The sequence below is a fragment of the Chelon labrosus genome (genome assembly GCF_963514085.1).
Source record: "Chelon labrosus genome assembly, chromosome: 17".
Classification (NCBI taxonomy): domain Eukaryota; kingdom Metazoa; phylum Chordata; class Actinopteri; order Mugiliformes; family Mugilidae; genus Chelon; species Chelon labrosus.
In genome coordinates, this window is record NC_140350.1 from 11467918 (window position 1) to 11489742 (window position 21825).

Sequence of the window (21825 nt, forward strand, 5' to 3'; positions counted from 1 at the left end):
GCGTGCTTCAGTAGGTCAAACGCGTGGTGAGGAGGAATGAACAGACTGTGATCACATTCACTCAGTGACTTGCACTTAGCAGAGCACGGTGAATGATACTGAATCTAAGAGCAGCCACGGGTGCCAGCGGCACAAACCTGGTGCAGGAGAGGGGGCTCGTCGTGGTGAACATAGAGTAAGCTCTGATGGGTAAGAAGAGAAAGCAGCCGTTAGTCCCAGAGGGGCTTAAACACCTTGTAACATATCACCTCTGATGGGAACAACATGTTGGGTAAGTGAGATGGCAGCATTCAATCTAAGTACTGAGTCATCTCCAAAAATACGACTTCAGAGGGACTGAAGTAGAACAGGATGTTAAATCTAATAGCTTTGATCTGTACCACACGACAGAGGAGTTTCCTGTCAGTCTGAGCTTCTGGTCTCTGTTTTAAATCCTCATATATGTGAGGCACAGACAGTCTAACGTGCACGACAACAAAGCCAGTCTCTTGAGATGGTTGTTGCGACGAATTTTGGCTCTAGTCTGACTGGAGTTTGAAGCACAAATAAGGGAGCTATGTAAAGAAACCTTGATGGCACACAGAAGCTGTTGACTTTAATGCTTCAGATCTACTGTGCAGTAAATGGTTTCGAGGCAAACATCCACCACAGCCCTCAGTATAAGAGTAAGAGTAAGAGTAAGTAAGAAGACAATTTTCTGGCAAATGTATAAGAGGAAGGATCTTGAAGGTACAGTAAATATGAATCTCATTAATCTAGCAACCTCTTATTGTGGTTGTCTATTATCCAAGATATTTTGTATGGGTGTTTAAGTTTTCATTGTCTCAAGACACTTTACAGAACCTGTATCATTTAAATTAATTTATCGCCTCTGTCGTCTATCCCAGCTGTCACTGGGGGTGAAGCGGAGTGCAACATGGACAAGTTGTCAGCCTATCGCAGGGCTAACGCAGGATCACCAAGTAACCTAGCAAGCACGTCCTTGGATTGTGCAAGTTTGTGTTATCAGCATGTGATTTCCTAGAGAATATCAAACTGTTAAAATTAATGCAGCCCGCCCATCTAGTATGGAAAATAAAGGAGCGCTCAGTGCGGTAGTAGCATTGTGGAAAGCAAGCAGATTCTGAAGTGCAGTTATAGCAGAAAATGCTTTGTAATGTCACACATTTTGAGAGAAAAATCAGGAAGCCAGAGCACCCAGAAAAGCCAGGCAGGCACAGGAAGAACATGCAAACTCTTCACAGAAAGGCCCCAGCGGGTTCAGGGCCCAGAAACCCTTTGCTGTGAGGCATTAGTGCTAACCTGAAACCCCCCAGAACAAGAGCTAAGGAGATGGTGGCAAGGAAAACCTCCCTTTGAACAGAAAAAAATATTGAGATGAAGCCAGCTTCTGTCATGTACATCAGCATATGAAGAGAATTCTGATTAATGCTTTTATTGTGACCTCTGCCAAAGTGTTTGGTAGTGGGGAAACATGAGGCGAGCCATCGCATAGTTATGATTAAATCACTCAACGGGCAGCACAGTTAGTCATAGATGTGTTTGCACCGCAGGATTGTACAGCGCGATGTAGCCGTCAATGCCGACCCACCTTCTGGTCTGTACTGAGCAATGATGGTGACCACCTGTCCTGCTCCTTTCAGTGCTGCTGCTGCTTGTTCATGTGTGGCCCCTCGCAGGTCAGTACCGTTAACCTAAAAGAAAAAAAAAAACTGTTATGTTCTTATGTTTCAAAGAGTGGATGCAACATGGCTGTGACATATTAGAAAACATTCTGGCGGGTAAAACATGTATTGAAACTGTCACCTATTTTCTCAGTAAATATGAATGTCATTAGCACCTTGAGAAATATATTTACTGAGAAAAATGATGACGTGCTCAAAAGCAGATCATCCACCACATAAGCTGAAGGAGCGCTGACTCAGCTTAACTCACATAATAAATGACCATCTTAAAAAGAGGAACAGTTTTGTCTCTGACTCATTTCTCCCTCAGTGATTGCTGTGCAGTCAGGGTTAGTTTCAGGGCAACTGAACAGCAGCAACAACGTACCAACAGAGATGCAAATGGATACGAACATGAACACGGTGTGTGTGGAGATGAGTGAATGTGGCTGGTCATAAAAATGGGGACAAATAGGAGGAAGTTATTGTTAGAATTCAAAACCAGGTCACTGGTAACTGCCTGCTTACAACCAAGTCCCTGATCGGATGCAAACTAACAGCCAGGCAGCGCCGTGTTGATTTAAAGATCTGCAAGTTAATATAACAGAATGATAATAGAGTGAAGGGAGACAGTGTAGTCATCACTCCCTCTCCTTGTGTCTCTTGTTCCCTCTCAGTGGGTCATTACTATTATCACCCCAGTGAACGCTGGCATGATTTGATTGGCCAGGCAGGTACAGTATTTGCTGGGCGAATCAAATCGTGCCACGGCAGGCTTTACGCAATGATGGACAGAAGAGTGACAGCGAGACACGTCAACTGGAGTTGAGTTAGTTTACAACGAAATGGCCCTGGTTGGTTCCATTTTCTGAAAAAGGAATCCTACATACACGCCAATAAGAACAGCTTTGTCAGATCACAAAAATAAAAATCCAAGATCTGATCTTAATCTCAGTAAGTAAAAAAATAAATGAAATGTGTATGTTTCATAGTTTTTCTCTGCGTTGGTTCATTGTAAGAAAAAACCCACCACTGATAGGAGAACTAAATAACATTGACCATCCTGTGACAATACAATGTTCTGCTGGGAAACCAGACCAGACACCCCCACCCCATAGCAATGACTCTCCTTGATGGCAACAGCCAACCCCAGCAGGATGCAGCCTGACACAGGAACACACACAAAAACGGTTTAGGAACAACTCAAAAAAACACAACAGGACACCCTCAGAAGGCCTATGTCCATTCTCTGATGAGTCACAACTGTTTTGGAGGCACAAGGGAGACCTACACAATATTAGGAAGGTGGTCATAATGTTATGCCTGACTGGTGTAATTTATCATAGAGATAACATGAAACGTTTTTTATGGCATTCCTGAGAAATTGCCATCAAAGAACAGGATGGGCAGCCCAAGAGCGTAATGCCTCCGGCCTCACTGATGCCAGCAGACAGACATAATAAACTGACCACAGCTCTCTGTAATAATACTGCAGAAAAAAAGAGACCAGGTTCTTCGAGCATGGGCCTGAAAATGAATCTAGGCCAGTAGAACTATTAGACTCTATTAATATGCTGGAAACACAGGCTTAACAAGAATAGACTATTTTAAGAGTAGATGCGTACTGGCAGAGAACCCTGGTGAACGCCGCTGACAGCCTTTGTTTTTTGATTAGTCTCGTGTTGATCACTTTTGATGATGATTTTGCTGAAGATTCAGGATGAAATACAAAAAACTTACATTAGACAAGTGTTTTTTTAGGGTTGTTTGTGAGCCTGTAATTTGACATGTTAAAATCTTACATGTAAACACATGGCACCATGTCAAAAGAGAGGAATGACTTATAATCTCAGTGGTGGGGTCTCCAACGTGGATGTGTAAATTGTGGTACTCACCGATAAGATCTGGTCGCCTCGTCTCAGCTCTCCACTCAGGTCGGCGGGCCCTCCCGCCAGGATGAAGGAGACGAAGATGCCCTCGCCATCTTCGCCACCCACAATGTTGAAGCCCAGGCCCGTGGTGCCTTTGTGAAGCACAACCTTCCTGGGTTCCCTGTAGAGACAGTTCAGATAGTACATCAGCTCCGGGGAGTCAGTGGGTCTTAGCATCTTCAGCTCGGGTGGACGACAGAGAGGTGGACAACAATCGCAGGGTACGTCGAAAGCCTCAGTGAAGCTTTGCTCAGGCAGTGGAGCCCAAAGACTGCCAGAGCTCCACGGGGGGATGGTGCTCTACTTAGAATCACTTGTCCCCAATTCAGTTCCGACGGAAAAGGAACTTCGTCACATGTTTACGGGCGCACGCGTGCACATGCACACAAGCACAAACGCACACATATAATAGTATGTTGTATTATTATTATTATTATCACAGTAGTAGTGTTTTCAAGGAACAGCTTTGGTTCATTCACAACCCTCAAATAAAACTATTTTGCATTTTGCAATCTTGCACACCATCTTTATTACTAAGTGACATCTGACATTTTGTTGAGTGTAATTATATATACAATAACACAGTGCATTTTTTTCTGAGGAACTCATTATGTGTCCTGTATAGTCCACCTCCTGCTTTCTAACCATCAATCTTTCACAGTCAGCAAAGCCTCCTCCTGTTCATATTTTCCGGACATAAAAGAAAAAACCCGGTGGTGAAAGCAGGGTCTCTGTGAATTCTGAAGTTGAAAACACAAAAAAATAAAACTGTCAACTGTCCTTGCAGCATCCCTGTAATACATTTCGCTGTGCATTGTACTATGTATAACCGTGCATGTGACAAATAAAACTTATCTATCTACATCTATGGCTGCCCTGAGCATATAGCAATGTCGTTTCACTGGACAGGTAAAAGCAAAGACTGAAGAGACACTAAGGGCCTTTAAACGAAATAGATAGAGCAGGCTCAGGTTCTTTAACGTGTTCGCCAGGCTGCTATTAACTAGATGAGCTGGTAAGACCAGCTCTGTGGTGGGGATCCAACTGGACAGAAGACAGCACAGAGTACGTCCTATCTTCACTGACTGTAATTCACAAACATATACCAACTACAGTCAAATTGTCCTACCACTGCCATTGCACACATTTGAATATAAAATGTACTCAAGCATGTAAATCTACACACAGGTGTCCATTTTTCTTTCTTTCTTTCTATTTTTCTATTATCACACATGCTTCTTGTATTGTTCACTAACCTGTGTTTTAAAAATTATTCTTTAAATCAACCCCCCGGTTAATGAGAAATGTAATTTGGGAGCTGAAGAACTCAAAACCTGTCTGCACCAGTTTGTAGAATTACAGTAGGTTTGCAGACTGCTAATATCTGACCTACTGACCTAATGTTTGATGATGTTTGGACCTGCCCTGCATCAGAGATGAATAGTGAAGAAATAGGACTTGTGACACTACTCCTAATAACTAATTTCAAAAGAATACATTTGAAAAGGTGGTTACTCTTCCAGTTTACATTTATACTGTAGGCTTTTCAAATAGCTTGACTTGAACATATAGAACATATATCAGCTGAACTAAAGCACGTGTTTTCTTTGATTCACAAGTGTTCCAATACCATGTGTCTGGAACATAGACTGTATATAAATATGGACAATGCGTCCCCACGTCCTTGCATTTTGTTTAATTAATACTACGCTCTGCTCTACCTCCACCAGTCGCATGGAAATGTTGGATTATACGGATTATACACTGTAGCTTGGGGCCCGCTTTATGGAGCGGTTGGCATGGCAACTGGTAGTCCCCATAACTACAACGAAACTTATCCAAAAAATGACACTTTACATGCATCAACATTATATTAACTACCTAAAATGACAGAAACCATCCTTGAAAAAAAAAAAATTATTTGACGTGTATTTTAGTGCTTTAGTTCGGCCCAAGTCCCATCCACTAACATGGAGGAGGTGGAGCTTATGACCTATACTGCAGCCAGCCACCAGGGGGAGCTCTACTTGCTTTGGCTTCACTTTTGAGGAGCTGTTCCTTTTTATACTGTCTATGGTTCAGATGAGCAGAGAGCAACAATGCCCCACAAACATATTGATAAATATGACAAATTAAATAGAAAGAACGTCAGTTTATTCTAAATCACTTCTTTTGCACATGTACATATGAACACAGAAAGGTGGTTAAGTGGACAAGCACAAGGTTAAAGCTCAAGCTTAAAAGAATTAGGTTAGTAGCGCTATGGTTAGGTTGTCGTCGAACAACTATACAAGGTTACTTGCCACTTTATGGAAACATAAAACATCCTGCACAGCTTTTACATTTTTGACCAGTACTCAAGGATGCTTTCCATTTCCATAAAATAAAATCTATAATTTACTCGCTTAGTCTGATACACTTCCCAGATTAAGGATGTAGGATTAAATGTCGGATTAATATTTTCCTGAATGAGCCAAGAAGCACTTGGGTGTAATGGACAGTAATAAAACAAAATAATAGGAAAACAAAAGCATTTGGGCTGAAAAAAACAACAACCCACAATTGCATAGTTTTTATTTGTTCATTTTGCAATTTTTTTTTTTATCTAATGAATCAACATGAATGACATAGCTGCTGCTAGTGCAGCTGCTTTTATGTTTTCTGCCATACAATGTTCCAACCATGCAGTTATACTGATATTACAGTAAATCTGGGGTTTCCACAGCAACTGGCTGTTATTTTGGGCAGTATCCCATCAGACCAGCTTATCCATCACTGCTGTCATGAGATGGGATAGCATCAATTTTTCTTTGCTTCTACTTCATAGTAGTATAGTCGGACTTTTGTGCTTGTGGAGGATAAACTAGGAGGATAACTATGAGTTTCCTGCTAAATGACAACAGGGTTCAAAGAGAGAAAATGAATGGGTGAAAACAAAACCAGAATGAGGTTTCCAGGGAGCAAGTAACAGATGAATTAAAAAAAACTAAAATACAATATGGTAACACGGCACACCATTCATGCGATGAGATGGGACGCAGCGGTGGAGCGCAGAGAGGTGGCGATGACAGCGGTGGAAAGTACCTGGCGACGTCCGAGTCAGGGAACAGGCCTAAGTGATAGCTAGGGAGGGGGGCTGAGTGAAGGAGGCTTTTGTCGCACTCCACGGGGGAATAGTGTCGGGGGGAAGGCGCTTTGTTGACAGTGCTGTAAACTGGCTCTGCAGGCCTACAGTGAAGTGAGAGACAAGAGCAGAGAAGTTAGGAGGTGGGGATGGAGGGACGGGGATAAACACAGGTGATCCTGAGGGACACAGATGAAAGACGGAAGGAGTAACAGAAACACAGCATTCAGAGACACGGCAGAAAGAGAAGGAGAAGGTACTGGTATGTGGTATAAGGTTATGTTTGAGGTCTCGCTAGAGAAAACTTAAAGTCACATGGGCATGCTTGACATCTCCAAAAAGAAAGGCAAAGTGACTAATATTATATCTTCAAGAACCTATTTTATTGGTATTATAGCGACACTGAATTATCTGATTTTAACTGTCAAACATACGGCCTGCCAGGGGGTCCAATCTGGCCCGAAGGATGCATTTGCAAAGTGCAAAAACTACGTAGAAGACATTACTGCAATTTTTCTATAAAATTAGCATCTATTCCTAATGGATTTAGTAAGATATATGGACGTAACATAAAACGGATACCCAGAACTAAACAGTCTGCCAAAATTGCACTTCTTTCTGTTCATATAATGTTTTCTAAAGGGATAGTTCATTAAATGTAAACATTTCCAGAATATACGCTGCAGAAAAACTAATGGAAAAAACCTGGAGTCATTATTTATAGGTTATCATGCTATTATGTTACTGGTCTGGCTCACTTGAGATCAAATTGTGGGCCCCTGAACTAAGATGAGTTTGACACCCACGGTGTAAATGGCTGATGCGTCATCCTTAAAATAGCTTGTTTTGCCACTGATAGGCTGTTATTATAAGTATGCCTTAACATTTAGCTGAAGCCTTGCTTAAGTGACTTGCAGAGTTGGTGCATTTTCCAAAACCTAACCTTATTTTCCAGGTGGGAACTATTACAGAGCCTGACTCCTGGCTCGTCTCACTCATAAAATTGAGCTTGTTTTCTTGTTTTTTATGGCAGTCACTTTGAGGATTGTTTGGTCAAACACCACCTATGCTTAAAACTGCTGAACCCCCACAATGACATGTCAGCGAGGAATATTTTATGCTGGAGTTCTTATCGTCTTTTTTTGTCCATTTGCAGTCTACTCTTTCCCCAGCAGAGGGTCCAGTTGCTCCACTCACTCCACAGCGCCCATGTCGAACAACTGAGCTACAGATCCGAACACAAAGCTGAAACAACCTTCAGGAAACAACTCCACTTTCATTTCTTTTAGCGTTGCTTTAGCTCCAGCTGGAAGGCTGAGAATCATCACAGACATGGTGCCATGTGTATATAATTTAGGTTTTATGTCTGTATTGCATTCTAATTTGGTTTCCAACAGCAACAGTGAATAAAACTGTTAGAAAATGAGCGCAGAGGTTGTTATGGATGAGGATACTTATTACAGTTTATTGGCTAAGAAAGCAGCAGGAGTTAGTAACCCAGCAGAGACAGGCAGATGCTGTAGCTTCAACTTGCGATGCCTTTCCAGGAACCTTTCCGAAACAGAAACTGACTCATTCTGTTGCTGAATGCAACTTTGCTGAACCATGTTGCTGCCGCCAGGCCTGAACAAACCTGCGCCTCCACAACCTGGGCAGGATGTGAGCCGGACAACTACCTCTACTACTTTAACTAACACGAGGAAATGTGTTGCTTCAAATGACTGCAGTCACCAACAACACAGACTGAATATTCACATGACGGGGGTGGATGTTCCCTTCAATTATCTAGAAGGACACCGACCCAGGGTTTACCAAAGAACCTTTAAAGGACTCAATGATATCATGAGGAAGAAGACTGTCTGTGCAAAAATCCAAGCACAATGTCTGATGAATGCCAGGCACTGCTTATCAACTGCCTACGTCATCCTTACAGTGAACCATGGTGGTGGTAGCATCATGTTATGAAAGTGCTTCTCAGCAGCAGAGACAGCGGCAGTGGATAAAACTGAGAGAAAATGGATTCAGTCAAATACAGAAGGTCCAGAGTGCACACGACCAAAAGACTGGGACAAAGGTTCAGCTTTTTGCTCATAGCTACCAAAGCATCCAGCCAAGACAATGCTAGATTGGCATCAGGACAAGTCTCTGACAGAGGCTAAATGGGATTAACTGACCAAATCCGGGTTAAGTGCCTCAGTTTTTTTCTTGCCAGAAAAGTGCCTTTCAGTTATTGCAAAAGGCTTGTGAGATTCTTGCATGAGTTACTATTTTGAGGCCTGTCCACAGATTAGCGATGCGGAATAGCTCAAAAGGATCAGGAAAAGGTTTCAGTCTGGACTTTTTGAAGTTGTAAATTGTAGATTTTGAGGAGGGTTTAGACACATTCTCCTGAAGAAATTCCTGTTTCCATCTGATACAGAAGGTGTGATGTTTGCTCTAATAACGTGCTGGTGTTCAATTGAATCCATTCAATTTGAATCCGTTCAATTGAATCCACTCCATCAGGTTGGAGAGATATACGTTTCATGCAAATTGGCACCATTGTTCAAAAAATAAAAAAAGTGGCTGAGAGAGTTACCGAAACTTCTTTTATGTCAGTATGACATGTCCGAGCCCTAAACCTTCCTGAAGGTCTTTTGTTTGCCTTCGTTTTCTTGGTTTTCCTCAACTTGACATCGATCGTTCCAATTTTAAGCTATAGTTATACCTGCTACATTTCCATTCCTCGCATCTAATGGAGCGTCAGTTGTGCATGGCCTCAGAACTGAACATTTGGTGTATGCAAGATGAAATATGAGTATGAACAGAAAAGACGGTTAAGGGGCAGTCTGCAAATAGAAATAGTGGAAAGATTTGAAGACAACCTGATCGACCGAGTTTGCAATTAACTGCATCTGTATGATGAGTCATTGCAACTGAACAACGAAGAATACCGTATGCTTGTCAAACTAGGTGGTGCCAGACAAGCACCATTTTAGAAACGGACATGAAAAATGGAAAAAGATAAATGGAATAAATCCAAGAGCATTACATCCATGTGTAGGGGAACCAGTCGTCCTCTCAATTCTTCCCCTCTCTGGAAGTTAAATTTACGAAGTTGTTTTGCAGAAGAACTCTTCTAACAGATCAACCTTTTTCGCCTTAGCCATAAATGTGCCATGTCCGAACGCGGGACAGGCCCACGCTATCGGACCTCCCTGATGCTCTGGACGTCATCTGAGCCAAAAGAGACAGATTTACACTTCTTGTGGAATGTCCCACTCTTGTTTCTGGACTAATTAGTCCTGAATCGAAAGAACATCAACATGATATCAGGAACTACAAAGAATGAATTAATTGACTCTTCAGGACAAAGTCTAGAAGCCTTAATGTGATGTTCAATTATGTTTTAAACTTGTGATGTACTAATTTTCTTTTTCAGAGACGAATGCAAACATACCATTTTAACAGGTTTTGCCCCCTCTCTTGGAATGACCAAGAGAGCGAAACACTGATAAGCCGGTCGTAAATAACTTTCTTTCCCCAGAACCAGACTCTGATATGCATTTTCCTCTGAAAAGCACCTAAGTTTTATAATATGACTATCGAAAATGTAATAACCTGGTAAGTTATATATTATTGTTCAGGAAGTGCTTACGATCACAATGAGACGATTTTGATCCTTGTACGATAATGCTAGCCCAAATTCACATAATTTGTCACAGTAAGGATGGATCAACATTGCCATCAAGTGGCTATCTTTAAAAGTATTATCTCTCTTTTAACCAATTGTTGAAGTTAAAGAATGTTGAAACTTAGGTATGTTCTTATACTAATAGTAGCTATTAGTTGAAATCATAACTGTTGAAATTGTTATTTTAGAAACCCCGACCCTTTATTAGCAAAATGTCAATGTAAAGAGAACTTGAGTTTATTAATTTATTGATGCTTTTGAGTTACTTTGATGTAGTCATTCTGATACGTCATCTTGTCATGTTGTAATGTTGAGTGTTGTCGCATACGGAAAACATTGCTAACGAGCCATGATGAGTGATGGAATGATTAAATTTAGTAATATAAAATAGGTTAAGAAGATCAGGCAATAAGACACCTCGAAACAAAGGAGAAGGCGTTCTCTTCTCTTTCCGCGCGAAGATTCTGGAAACCCGATCCAAAACACGCCCTGAATAATTAACTCATAAAACCAGAGAGACGCACCCATTTCTCCGCACTTTAGGACTTTTATACTTTCGCTCTTTCTCCGGACTTTTGCACTTTCCACTTTCCATTCACGTTTACTTTTATTTTAGTTTTCTTCTTTACGTACTTAGTCACGTTTATACTTAGTAACTTTAAGAACAACTTGAATATTGACAATACGGTCCTTTTCAAGCTCTGTTTGTTTCTCGTCGGATGTTTTTCCCGACGTACGATTTTTATAGTGACTTAAATATTTTTCTAGCTTTATTCATTTTTATACTCTACGAACCGAAGTACTAACCAACATCGTTTATAAATTAGCCAGCGTAGTCAGCTGGGATATCAGAGAAAGACCCAATCTCTTCGACGGATCAAGAAATCAAGAAGCTGTTGCCATAGCAACGACATCACGAAGACGTGACGATCCAGTTTCTTTCTTCAAATACAAAGACATTGCCAAGTGTCATCTGCCTTTGACTGAACACCTACAGCGCTCTCAAGCAAAGCTGGGTGTTGGAGTTGCAGACCAAGCAACAAGTCCTATCTACTGGTCCCAGAGAGACCTGCATCAGCTGTGCCGTTTCGTCACTGACCACCTCGTCACACCGACGCTCCGCCATCATCTCGTCACACCGACGCTCCGCCATCACCGACGCCGAGAAGACTCTACGGAAAAGTAGGCTTAATCGTTCCTACCGCTTAAGACAAAGAGTTGGTGTCACTACTTTGCAACGCCCTACTAACATCTTTTAGAGAAGATTGATTAGATTAGGTATCAAATCCATTCCCCTTAGTTTAGGACTTAAACATCTCCATCGCTCACCATCGCTCCAGAAATTAACTATTTCATACCTTATTATATTCGTTCATTTGATTACACTCCTATATTCTATTAGTCCCTCATTTATTCATAGTTGTCACTTCATTAAATAAATATTTGTTCACACTTAAGAAGTTGTTTGTGATGTTGTTTTACGGCAGAGAATGACTGGTACAAATTGTAGTAAAGGATTCACTCCTTCAGATATGCAAATTATTTAATTGAGACTGATAAATAGATTTAAACCGTGTTCTTCCTACGATAACAGGAGGTGGTGCCCTAACGAGACATTTAAAAGGTGTAGACTACCCTACACATGAATGGCAGAAGAAGCTGAAAGATGGGCACGCTGCTGGATTTCAATTTTCCACAATATACTATGATAAATAAATAATAAGGAGGTTTTATACAGTCTGTGTTCTCTGGTGTGACCTCTGGCATGCGACGATGAGCATGCAAGCACATGCGAAACGGGACCGAGCACATAAAATATCTCACCTCAACTGGAAGAGCTGGGAATCAAACCTGTGACCCTCCCCATCATCTAGCGAGGGATTTCTAATAGGATGGGAAAAGTACAATTTGATAAACCAACCAAAAGTAAGCTGTAATGATGATATTCAAATTTACTCTAGGTACAAGAAGAAGAAGACGAATAAAGACTGTGAGAATGATTACACATTTAAAGAAACACTTGGCGTCAAGCAACACGGAAGAAACTGAAACAACTGAAGACTCATTATCACATTATCACAAAAACATCCAAGCGTGTTAGCTCACAGAGAGAACTGTCTGCCTGCGAGGAGAGGCAGAGCTAATCTGCTGGAAACCACAGCAAATTCACATAAGTAGCTTGCTACTAACCCTAACCCTTACACTCAGTTTAAGTGTGTGTGTGTTTGTGTGTTGATGTGGATGGTAAAGTCTGTTAACTGGAGCATGCAGTACAGTACGTGATTATGGAAAGAAGAAATCTATGTATAATGTTTGAGTCACATATCTGTGTGTACATGTGCAGTCACGAGGTTTAAGGCTGGTAGTCGCACTATGGCCAACAAGATTAGAGAAGATCAGTATATACTGTGTGTGAAGTATCTGTCCTTCGCATTAGGAGATTCATTTGCAGTATATTTACAATATACGTAAAAACACACTACTGATACAAATACGTTTTGACCACTTCATACCAGCTTAAAAGGTTTTTTACAACCTGGACCTTATTTCTGGCGTAAAATACGATCATTTACTCACCCATATAACTTTTATGTAATTCGTATTCCTTCAGGAGATAATTAGATCAGCATATATCTATATAGTGGGGGTGAATGGGGCACCGAAACGCAGCCTCTAAATAACGCATTATCTGCCACGAAACTCGTTAATTTCACCAATATTTTGTTATGATACGCTAGTGCTATTCTCCGTTGAGTCCGGAGTTACCTGTTATCATCATCCAGGGTCTGTAGATTGACCTACAGACCCTGGATGATGTCTTCTGACCTGGATGATGTCATCTCTTAGCGCCTTGCACACCCGCGACGGTCGGCTTGTTAACCTGTAATTTGCTATTTTTTTTGCAACATGGCTGAATATTTTTCTGACTCTGAGGTTGTGGACGAATGTGGCATAATGCGTTATTTCAAGGCTGCGTTTCGGTGCCCCAGTCACTCCCACTACATGGATCTGTGCTCATCTAATTATCTCCTGAAGGAATACAAATTACACAGAAGTTATATGGGTGAGTAAACAACCATATTTTATGCCAGAATTAAGGTCCAGGTTGTAAAAAACAGTACTTCCCCTTGAAAACACAACACCAGAATCACCACACTTTCCTCCTCATCCTTTCCTTCCCTCTCTTCCTCTCAGAGCTGCTGAGTGTTAAAACGTGAAAACGACTTCAAAAGAAACTCTGTGCCTTGTTGCTGGCAGTAGATAAAGTAGGAAATAAAGACCTTAAGTTACCTGGTGTTCAGCTACACTTAATATCACGCACTATGGCCCCTCTTGACATCCAATAAATAAACACCCTTTACAAGGTTTAAAATAAGGAGCTAAACAACATTTTGTGGCGCGGACTATCTCCTGCTTCTGTAATATTTAGGCCTAATCATATTTAACAATGACTGATGAGCATGGCATTATCAGAGGCACACACACAGGATACCTAATAAAATAAGGTTACTTCCATATTGTTTTCTCTTCAGACAGAAGCGAGAGATGTTTGATATTTACAGCAAGTGGTCAAAAACACTTTGACTCCTAGATTACGTATTCGTACTGAATCTCAATAATGACCCACTGGTGAGATTCAGAAGCCAGATCTGTCTGGGAAGTTGGCTTCATTTGTCTTGCTGAATCATTCTTCCTGCAGTGAGCTGAGCTGAGCTGAGCTGAGGCAGCCAGTCATGTGGCTCAGACTAAAAGGCAGTGACGCTGTAAGGACCTGTGGGTGGCATTCAGAGTCTGCATAGGGACCTATTAAAGGTAGTATAAAGTGTATTCTCAACAAACACACATCAAATTCAGCAAAAATCTCCTCACAGTTTCCAAGCTGTCCATTCTGCGCGCGCCGAGAAAAAGGTCCAGCGTGCGCAAATGGCTCAGAGCAATGCACGCAACTGCTGGTCAGCTAGTGTGCTGACTCTGGGGAACTGTCTTGTCCTGTCTGCATGTTAGCTTTGCAGCAGCTAGAGTAGCGACAGTTTGCTAACCTTCGACATAACACATTAGTTATATTACTCTATTACTCGCTGGATTGTTGTTCACTCTCGTGGGTCCATGAATTTGGCGAGGGAGATGTGTGCTCGTGTTGATGTTGAGCTCAAATGTCAATGTAATGGCACGAATCTGCACTTTAAGTTAAAAGTAGGATCCACTTAGAAGACAGCGAACAGTAGCAGCACGAGCAACTGTTGAAATCCGACATTTTAAATCAATGTGATAATCTCAAAGGCTAATAGGGATGCACCTTGGCCAAGAGCAAATAGTAAACCTCTTAACTCAGAGGACTAATCCTTCCTTCAACAACACTGGAGTACTGCACTGATCCTCTGAAATGTGCTTTTCCTATCACTTTACTGCAATGTTCCTCCACAGGTCTTTTGTTACAAGGAATACAGCAACACAACATATTTTCTAGCCACAGCAGGCAACGGTTATCTAATCTACCAAGAGGATTATGATGTGATCGTTTGTTCTCTATCCATCATTGAGACATTGTTGTCTTAAAATCTGCTTGTGTGCTATTAATAAAGGAAACTGAAAAAAGCTTTACTCTTGGTTTGACTTTATTGTGGCCCATTCAGTCCTGAGCCTTTTGGCAACATGCTCTGGGATTAGGGGGATTAGGCAGATGAAGTGAAGTGAATCTTAAACATTCAAAAAAAATAAATAAAAAAAAATAAGGGGAAGAGGCAGAGAGAGCAGACATCTTAGTTTTCATGTATCGCTTGCTAATGCTGCGGATCTGATCTGTCAAAGACTTTAACAGCAGGACTGTGTGCTGCCAAGTGGGTCCTGGATCGTGGATCAAGCTTGTTTTTGCAGCACATCCCCCAGAAGCTCGACTGAATTGAGACCTGGAGGCCAAGTCAACGCCTTGAACTTCAAGCAACACCTTAACAATTGTGTAGCAGGGCACGTTATCCTGCTGAACCGCCATCAGAAAGTACAGTTGCTATAAAGTGGTGTACACGGTCTTTACGTATGTGTTAAGCTGCGGTCAAAGTAACATTCAAATAAATGCAGGGACCCAGGTATTCTCAGTATGACATTGTCTCTGCCGGTTAATTTATGCATAGTCTTGCCCTGCTGTTATTTAGTGGTCGGCGTTTTTATACAGCTGCTGATTGCAAAGTTAGACTGCATGCGCTGCACAGTGATATACTGTAAAATGGAAACAGAAAGAGTACAATACAGAACAGCACATCAATAAATACAGACCTTAAGGATTCAGTATTCACAAAGACAACAGCAACTCCCACCTCAATCCTTTATACAACCCATTTTCACTCATTGCAGCTTTAATTATAAAGCAAGTACACGATGCTTAAGTGGTTTGTGCTCCAGGGCATGCATTACAAATTGATTTAGGAGCACAAGGAAAACATAAAAAGAAATATTCAGCCACGACCACAACCAAGCACGACAGAAAAACAGGACTACAGCAGACAAGGGGTTTTCAGATGACTCTCTATGTATTGTATACATATTTATGTCATTAAATGTGATCAGAAGTCTGCAGCTCCTGATTAGACACATTTGAAAAAAAAAAAAAGGTCATCCAAAACACAGGCAATAAATAGATATTTTTAACTCCCCACGGAGCCACGGAGGCCTTTTGAATTAGCACACGAACACAAATGAGTCGGGAAAAGGTAGAGGGGGGGAGAGGGCAAGTCAAGGTGTAGACAGCAGGACGAAGCTTCTACCTGTAGTTCTAGTAGTCGGATGAGAAGGGAGGCAATTACCGTAAGAGAGAAAAAACTTCCAACCTGTTCATATCCTCTTCCCCAAGTAAGTGCTTAGGGAGGGGGGAATAACTCCTGGGGGAGATAGGCGGCAGACAAGACTTGTACTCCAGAGTGCCACTATTGATGGGGGAAGAGATATGATTTTCCATGACGGGAGAGAAAGCTGCAGAGGAAATAAAAAAAAATAATACAAATAAAAAACAGCTACAGTCGATAAAGGAACACATTTCTATAAACATAACCCTGAGTTATGAACAATTGTTATACTATGTACGTCATGCCACCTTTATTTTAAATGTTTTACTTTGTTTTCTAAAATTTTTAAGTAAAATGACAAAAAGTAAGGCTGTGATCATACGGCTTCAGCGCTCACATAAAACATACCCAACACTAAACATCTTCTACATCTTCTAGATTATGCACTTGTCACACATTTCTGACGACACATTAGAAGTAAACTGAACAAAATCTGCTCAAATACAAGATTTAAGCACTTACAGTGTGTGATATCAGGAGGCCCATAGGGATCTGATAGGTAGACACTGGTGGGCTTCCCCACCTTTAAGTACACCACGTCCAGTGTATTCTTCAAAATGGCCACAGCCTCCTCGTGGGAAACTTCCTCCAGGCTGTAGCTGTTCACCTGCGCACACACACAGATAAAGCACTTCTTTGTTCAATCAGTTGAGTTCTCTCGCGTTATAATGAGGCTATCCCGTGTCGTCGTTTTCTCAGGTCTCCGAGCGTCCAACGTGCTCCCCTGCCTCCGGGACACTGGATCAGGACAGATGGTCTTCGGGTGAGAACACGACAGTAGGAAGGTAATTAAATTAAGCCGTGGTAAAGCAAGGGGGGGATGCCCTCCTCAAGGGAGTGTTTGCTGTTGTATGACTGAGCCAGTAGGTTTATGCTTTGTGACTTTAATAATGTTTGTGACTCATTTAACCACTTCATTTTCACTTAGACTGAAGACGCAGGAAGAATGTCGCCCTGCGCAGCTGGAATCACCATTAGTGTCTTGAATATCTGTCTGTGTAATTAGGTTCATGGCATTATCGTGATGAAGATGCTATGCAGTTTATTAAATCAACAGAAACCTGACCCGTGTGAAGCCGAGGATGCCGTAATGAAAGAATCTGACAAACCATTAATAATCTGTCTCCAACTTGTAGTCGGCCGTCCTTCTGTGCTGCCCCGCCATCGATAATTTTGGTGACATATATGCTGTTGTCTCCAGGGATGTGCTGGTTTCCAACTCCTCCCGCAATACTGAAGCCAAGTCCTGTGTGTGCGTTTACATATATGAAGTTAGCTGGTTAGGACATATGATATATGTACAGCATCCAGTATTTAGTATATTTATGCAGACTTGTTCGTGGTCAAAATTCATTCAATTCAAATAATCTCAACAGATCTTGTCATATGCAAAATATGCTGCAGTAGCAGTGAGTGAGTCACTGCTAATGTGTACACGACTCTGTACTTTATATCTTGACATAGCAGGACTGTGTGTGTCTGAACCCACCTTTTGGTCCTTTGATGAGTTTGATCTCTAATATGGTCTCCAGCATCGGCCTGCGGCGCCGCACGTACAGGCGGACGATAGAACCTGCAACCTTCAGGGCCTCTACCGCCTTACTGTGGGAGACTTCAGACACGTCTGCATCATTCACCCGCAGGATGCAGTCATTTACTCTGGAAGAGGAATAGTGTTTATAATGACTCACAGTACAACTCAGATTCACAGCCACCACCTTGAAGTAAGCTTTCGTGTTGACGGCTGTCAGAGATCACCTAAAGCTGCAAAAACTCCGGCATTGCTATTTGTATTGTGAGCCATTTGATGACAGATGAAATAGTTTGATTCTTTTTGCAGCTCATTTTCAGCCGTGTGCATATGTTTGGGTGTATGCGGCGAAGTGGGTTAGACAAGGTCTGGATCAGAGTCAGTGAGCTGCTCAGTTTGAATCCCCCTAAGGTGTTGACCATAAATCTCTCTGCTCTGGCACTCAAGGACACCCCTCTCCTGGGGGGGCTCAAACGGCCCAGCTGGGACCCAGCATACACACATATACACACACACAGTGGACCAACAGTGGAAAGCAGAGTCAGAATATCCGTGCATATACTGTATATGAAATTCCTCACTTGCTCCTGTGGGCAGTCTTTTGCCTCCCAGCTCTGGGCCTTGGGCCTGCACAATTATCTTAGCTGCTCTTATGACTGCACCGTTCCGGACAGATATTCTGCACGTTGTTCACCTTCCACATATTCAAGCTCTTCTTTTAGCCCTTGATATTTCTTCATATTCTTCCTGATGTTGCCATCGTTTGGGATGGATACATCTAGCCCATGACCAACACCTTCTTCTGCTGTTTGTCAACCACTACCATGTCCTATGTAATAACTTGGCCATTCACCATCTTCCTCAGAGGGCTCTCCCATTTTGACCTTGGGGACCATGCTTTCATATGCCACTACTGCAAGTCACTGACTCAATCCCTAATGAAACATGTGTCCAGCACCTCTTATATACAGTATATCATGTAATTATGATAGTATTGATATACTATACATTATGATGAATGAATGTTAAAAGGCTTTATCAGATCCATGTACGTACACGCTTTAATATAACTCTTTTGAAGTTAGTGAAGTTGACATGTGCACATGGATAAAAGAAAATCAAGGTCACAAAAGAATTTCTTACAGTTGTTGTTTATAGAGGAACACGTGGGAGCACATCAGCTCTGATACATGGGACACCAACAGAAAAGCAAACTATTGAATAACGTGTCAAACCAGCTGAGAGCAGGGCGATCATCAAGGTTTCTAAGTGACTTACCTCAGGCGCCCATCCTCTGCTGCAGCTCCTCCAGGGATGATCTTGGTGATGAAGATACCGGGGTCGTCGCCAATGTGTGGATTGTCTGTCCCTCCGGCAATGCTAAAGCCCAACCCTGAGTTACCCTGGAGCAATAAAATAAAACCTGTCAGAGACACCAGGAACTGCGCAGGTTGCCGAAATGAAAACGCATCGGCTTCATTTTTCTGACACGGTCTGAGGACAAATGTCATGAGACAAACATGACTGCCACTGGTATAATTTAAACTGAAAGAAAACAGACAATCATTATTTACTCTTAGTTACTGTGTCACTGAAGCTAATGAATGTGTGTACGTTTGTGTGAATGCATGGGTAGACGTTACACTGTGACTGTAAAGCTCTTTGGATAGGTACTAATAAGTAAAAAGTCGCTATATAAATACAAGAGTCCTATTTAATCCAAAAGACTTATAGAGCACCAGACTTACATTTCTTAAGCCCTATAATGCTAAAACTATTATATTTAATACAAAAGGATATGTTGGAAATAACTGCATCTTTAAAAGTTAATCAAGTATGACTTACTTTTGTATAGGTATGGCTTAATACTGCTTCTCTCCTGGTTTAACCTGGCTCTAAATTAGTGTGATTTTACAATTAAATATTGTATTCATGAGGCAACAGGAAAACATGGCAGATTGGGAGATGCACTGCGTTAGCTCGGCAGGTAAAATCCTTGGATGGCTGCTGTTGGTTCATGGAGCACACTTTTATAGTTGGTCCAGGTTTATCTTTGCTCGTGATCCTAATGCACCACTGCTGCCTGTTAGTATCCACTTGGCCGATGTTTCCACGTCTCAAAGATGTTCTAGGGTTAAATGCGGCTGTGGGATTTGAGATACTCACCCTTTCTAGAGTGATTTCCTCGAACTCGTATTCAATTTCAGTGCCGTTGACCTGAGGAAGCAAAAAACTGATTTTACATTCATACAGGTTGAGGTCAGGTGTTGGCGCTAAACTAAGACCATGTGCGCACAGTTAAATTGAAGGTGTGACGTGTGATCCAGAGCCACTTGTGCTTTTGGTGTTAAGCTTAGCTCAAGGGACTTTTTAAACAAGACTCTTCATAATTAACATTAGCTATTTCTGCAACATGGCCAGCTACAGAGTAATCAGTGCAACCCTGCATCTCACTGAGGTGATTAATTAACTGTGTTTGACACGATATATTTATACAGGAATGACACACAGGCATATTTGGTGCTACATATCACATTCCCAGTTAAGCAGCACGAGATATTATGATCAGAGCTTAAACAGAGAAGTTAAAGTGACAGAAGCAGAGACTGTCTGATGTTACTGTATAATCAGACGTTCAGTTTATGGAGAAAGATCTGTCCCTTATTTCCTTTTGCAAACAACTGTAAAACTGTAATTACAAACGCATCTGTAAATGTTAACACAAGCCAGGACTGTGACGGTTTTATCATGACTAATACACCGCCTCTAAGAGTTAACGGTTGAGTGCTATTTGTTCTTTATTCAGCTTCTCCTCATTACCACGGCTTCACTGGTTTGTTTTAATCTAAAATACTCTGAAAAGCGCATAAGCGATTGATGTTGTGGTCTTTTATTCATGATAAAAATCAATAATTTAGCACCGCGTCCCCATTTTTTTTAACAGTGTAAGTTACACATACTCTATTCAAGTGTGCTTCAATCAGTTTGATGTTTTGATTTGCTACTGAAAAAGACTAAGAGGTGCATTTAAAAAATAATATTATAAACTCACGTAGGGAACTGAGTCCAACGTGTCTGTGTTGACGATTATTGGAGCAGGGCTGGCCTGTGTGAGAGATAAAGAGAGAAAGAGGAGAAACATGTTGAGACGTAGGTATTACTATTAGAGAGAGAGAGAGAAGGAGGGAGAGAGGGAGAGAGAGAGCCTTGGTGCCACTACTGTCCTACTTTCCATAAATGTATCCAGGGGACAAGCTTAGGGATCTCTGTATCATCAACTATTTAGCAGACCTCCATTTTCTGTATGGCATACCCAGCGCTCTGGCGAGGTTATTATACCTGAATGGCTTCAAGAAAGAAAAGAAGGGGCGAGAACACAGGTGGTAACCAACCACCAAAGTTTGCTTAACGCAGATTTGAACTGAACTATTTTAATCCTGTCATAAATTGTGCGCACTGATGCATGCAATCTGCTTCCTCTTGATAACGTAGAAAAGGAGCAGATGGTTTAATGGCAGGACTCCCGAGAGAGGAACCCTGTGTTTTGCCGAAAAGTGAACATCAGATAAACAGGAGTTCAGTTTTACAACAAATATATGATCAACTGGATGAATGGGATTCAAGGAACGCATGAGTATATCAAGTGGTATATCACACGGTGTGCAAACGTTGTGACTGTGGAAGACTGTCTGGTCATCAGTTCAGCGACGGCACACGTTAACAAGAGACACAGCCTGACCACTCATGTCTGCATCACAGCTGTCACACAGAGGGGACTACTGGTAACATGACCCCGCTGCTAGGGTAACATCCCCTATATTACTGCTGCACTAACACTGTGATGATAAAAAAAAAAACAACAACACAGCAATGCAACAAATACAACAAATGTCTGCTGATTTTATGAAATATGTTGCCTTAAACCCCCCAGGATCTTTTAGTTAGGCCTCAAAGGACAATGTCCAACACATCAGTCCTCCAGCACCGAGATAAAAGTTTCCTAGGAACAAGAGATCTACTCATCAATGGGCGGTCGAGCTTGTCGTGTCTTGTTCTCAACCTCTA

The 21825-nt window shown here is 41.7% G+C and overlaps 1 protein-coding gene across 1 annotated transcript in view; it reads right to left on the minus strand.

Moving 5' to 3' along the window:
- The window catches only part of dlg2 (discs, large homolog 2), a 96063-nt gene that overhangs the window by 13972 nt on the left and 60266 nt on the right, over positions 1-21825 (minus strand). The window contains exons 6-16 of the mRNA XM_084565524.1: positions 20813-20866; positions 19927-19977; positions 19039-19163; positions 17719-17888; positions 17339-17475; positions 16692-16836; positions 16191-16356; positions 12217-12276; positions 6680-6823; positions 3560-3716; positions 1592-1694 (exon numbers count right to left, since the gene is read on the minus strand). Coding sequence (XP_084421650.1) covers positions 1592-1694; positions 3560-3716; positions 6680-6823; positions 12217-12276; positions 16191-16356; positions 16692-16836; positions 17339-17475; positions 17719-17888; positions 19039-19163; positions 19927-19977; positions 20813-20866 — 1312 coding nt within the window. The remainder of the gene's footprint in view (positions 1-1591; positions 1695-3559; positions 3717-6679; positions 6824-12216; positions 12277-16190; positions 16357-16691; positions 16837-17338; positions 17476-17718; positions 17889-19038; positions 19164-19926; positions 19978-20812; positions 20867-21825) is intronic.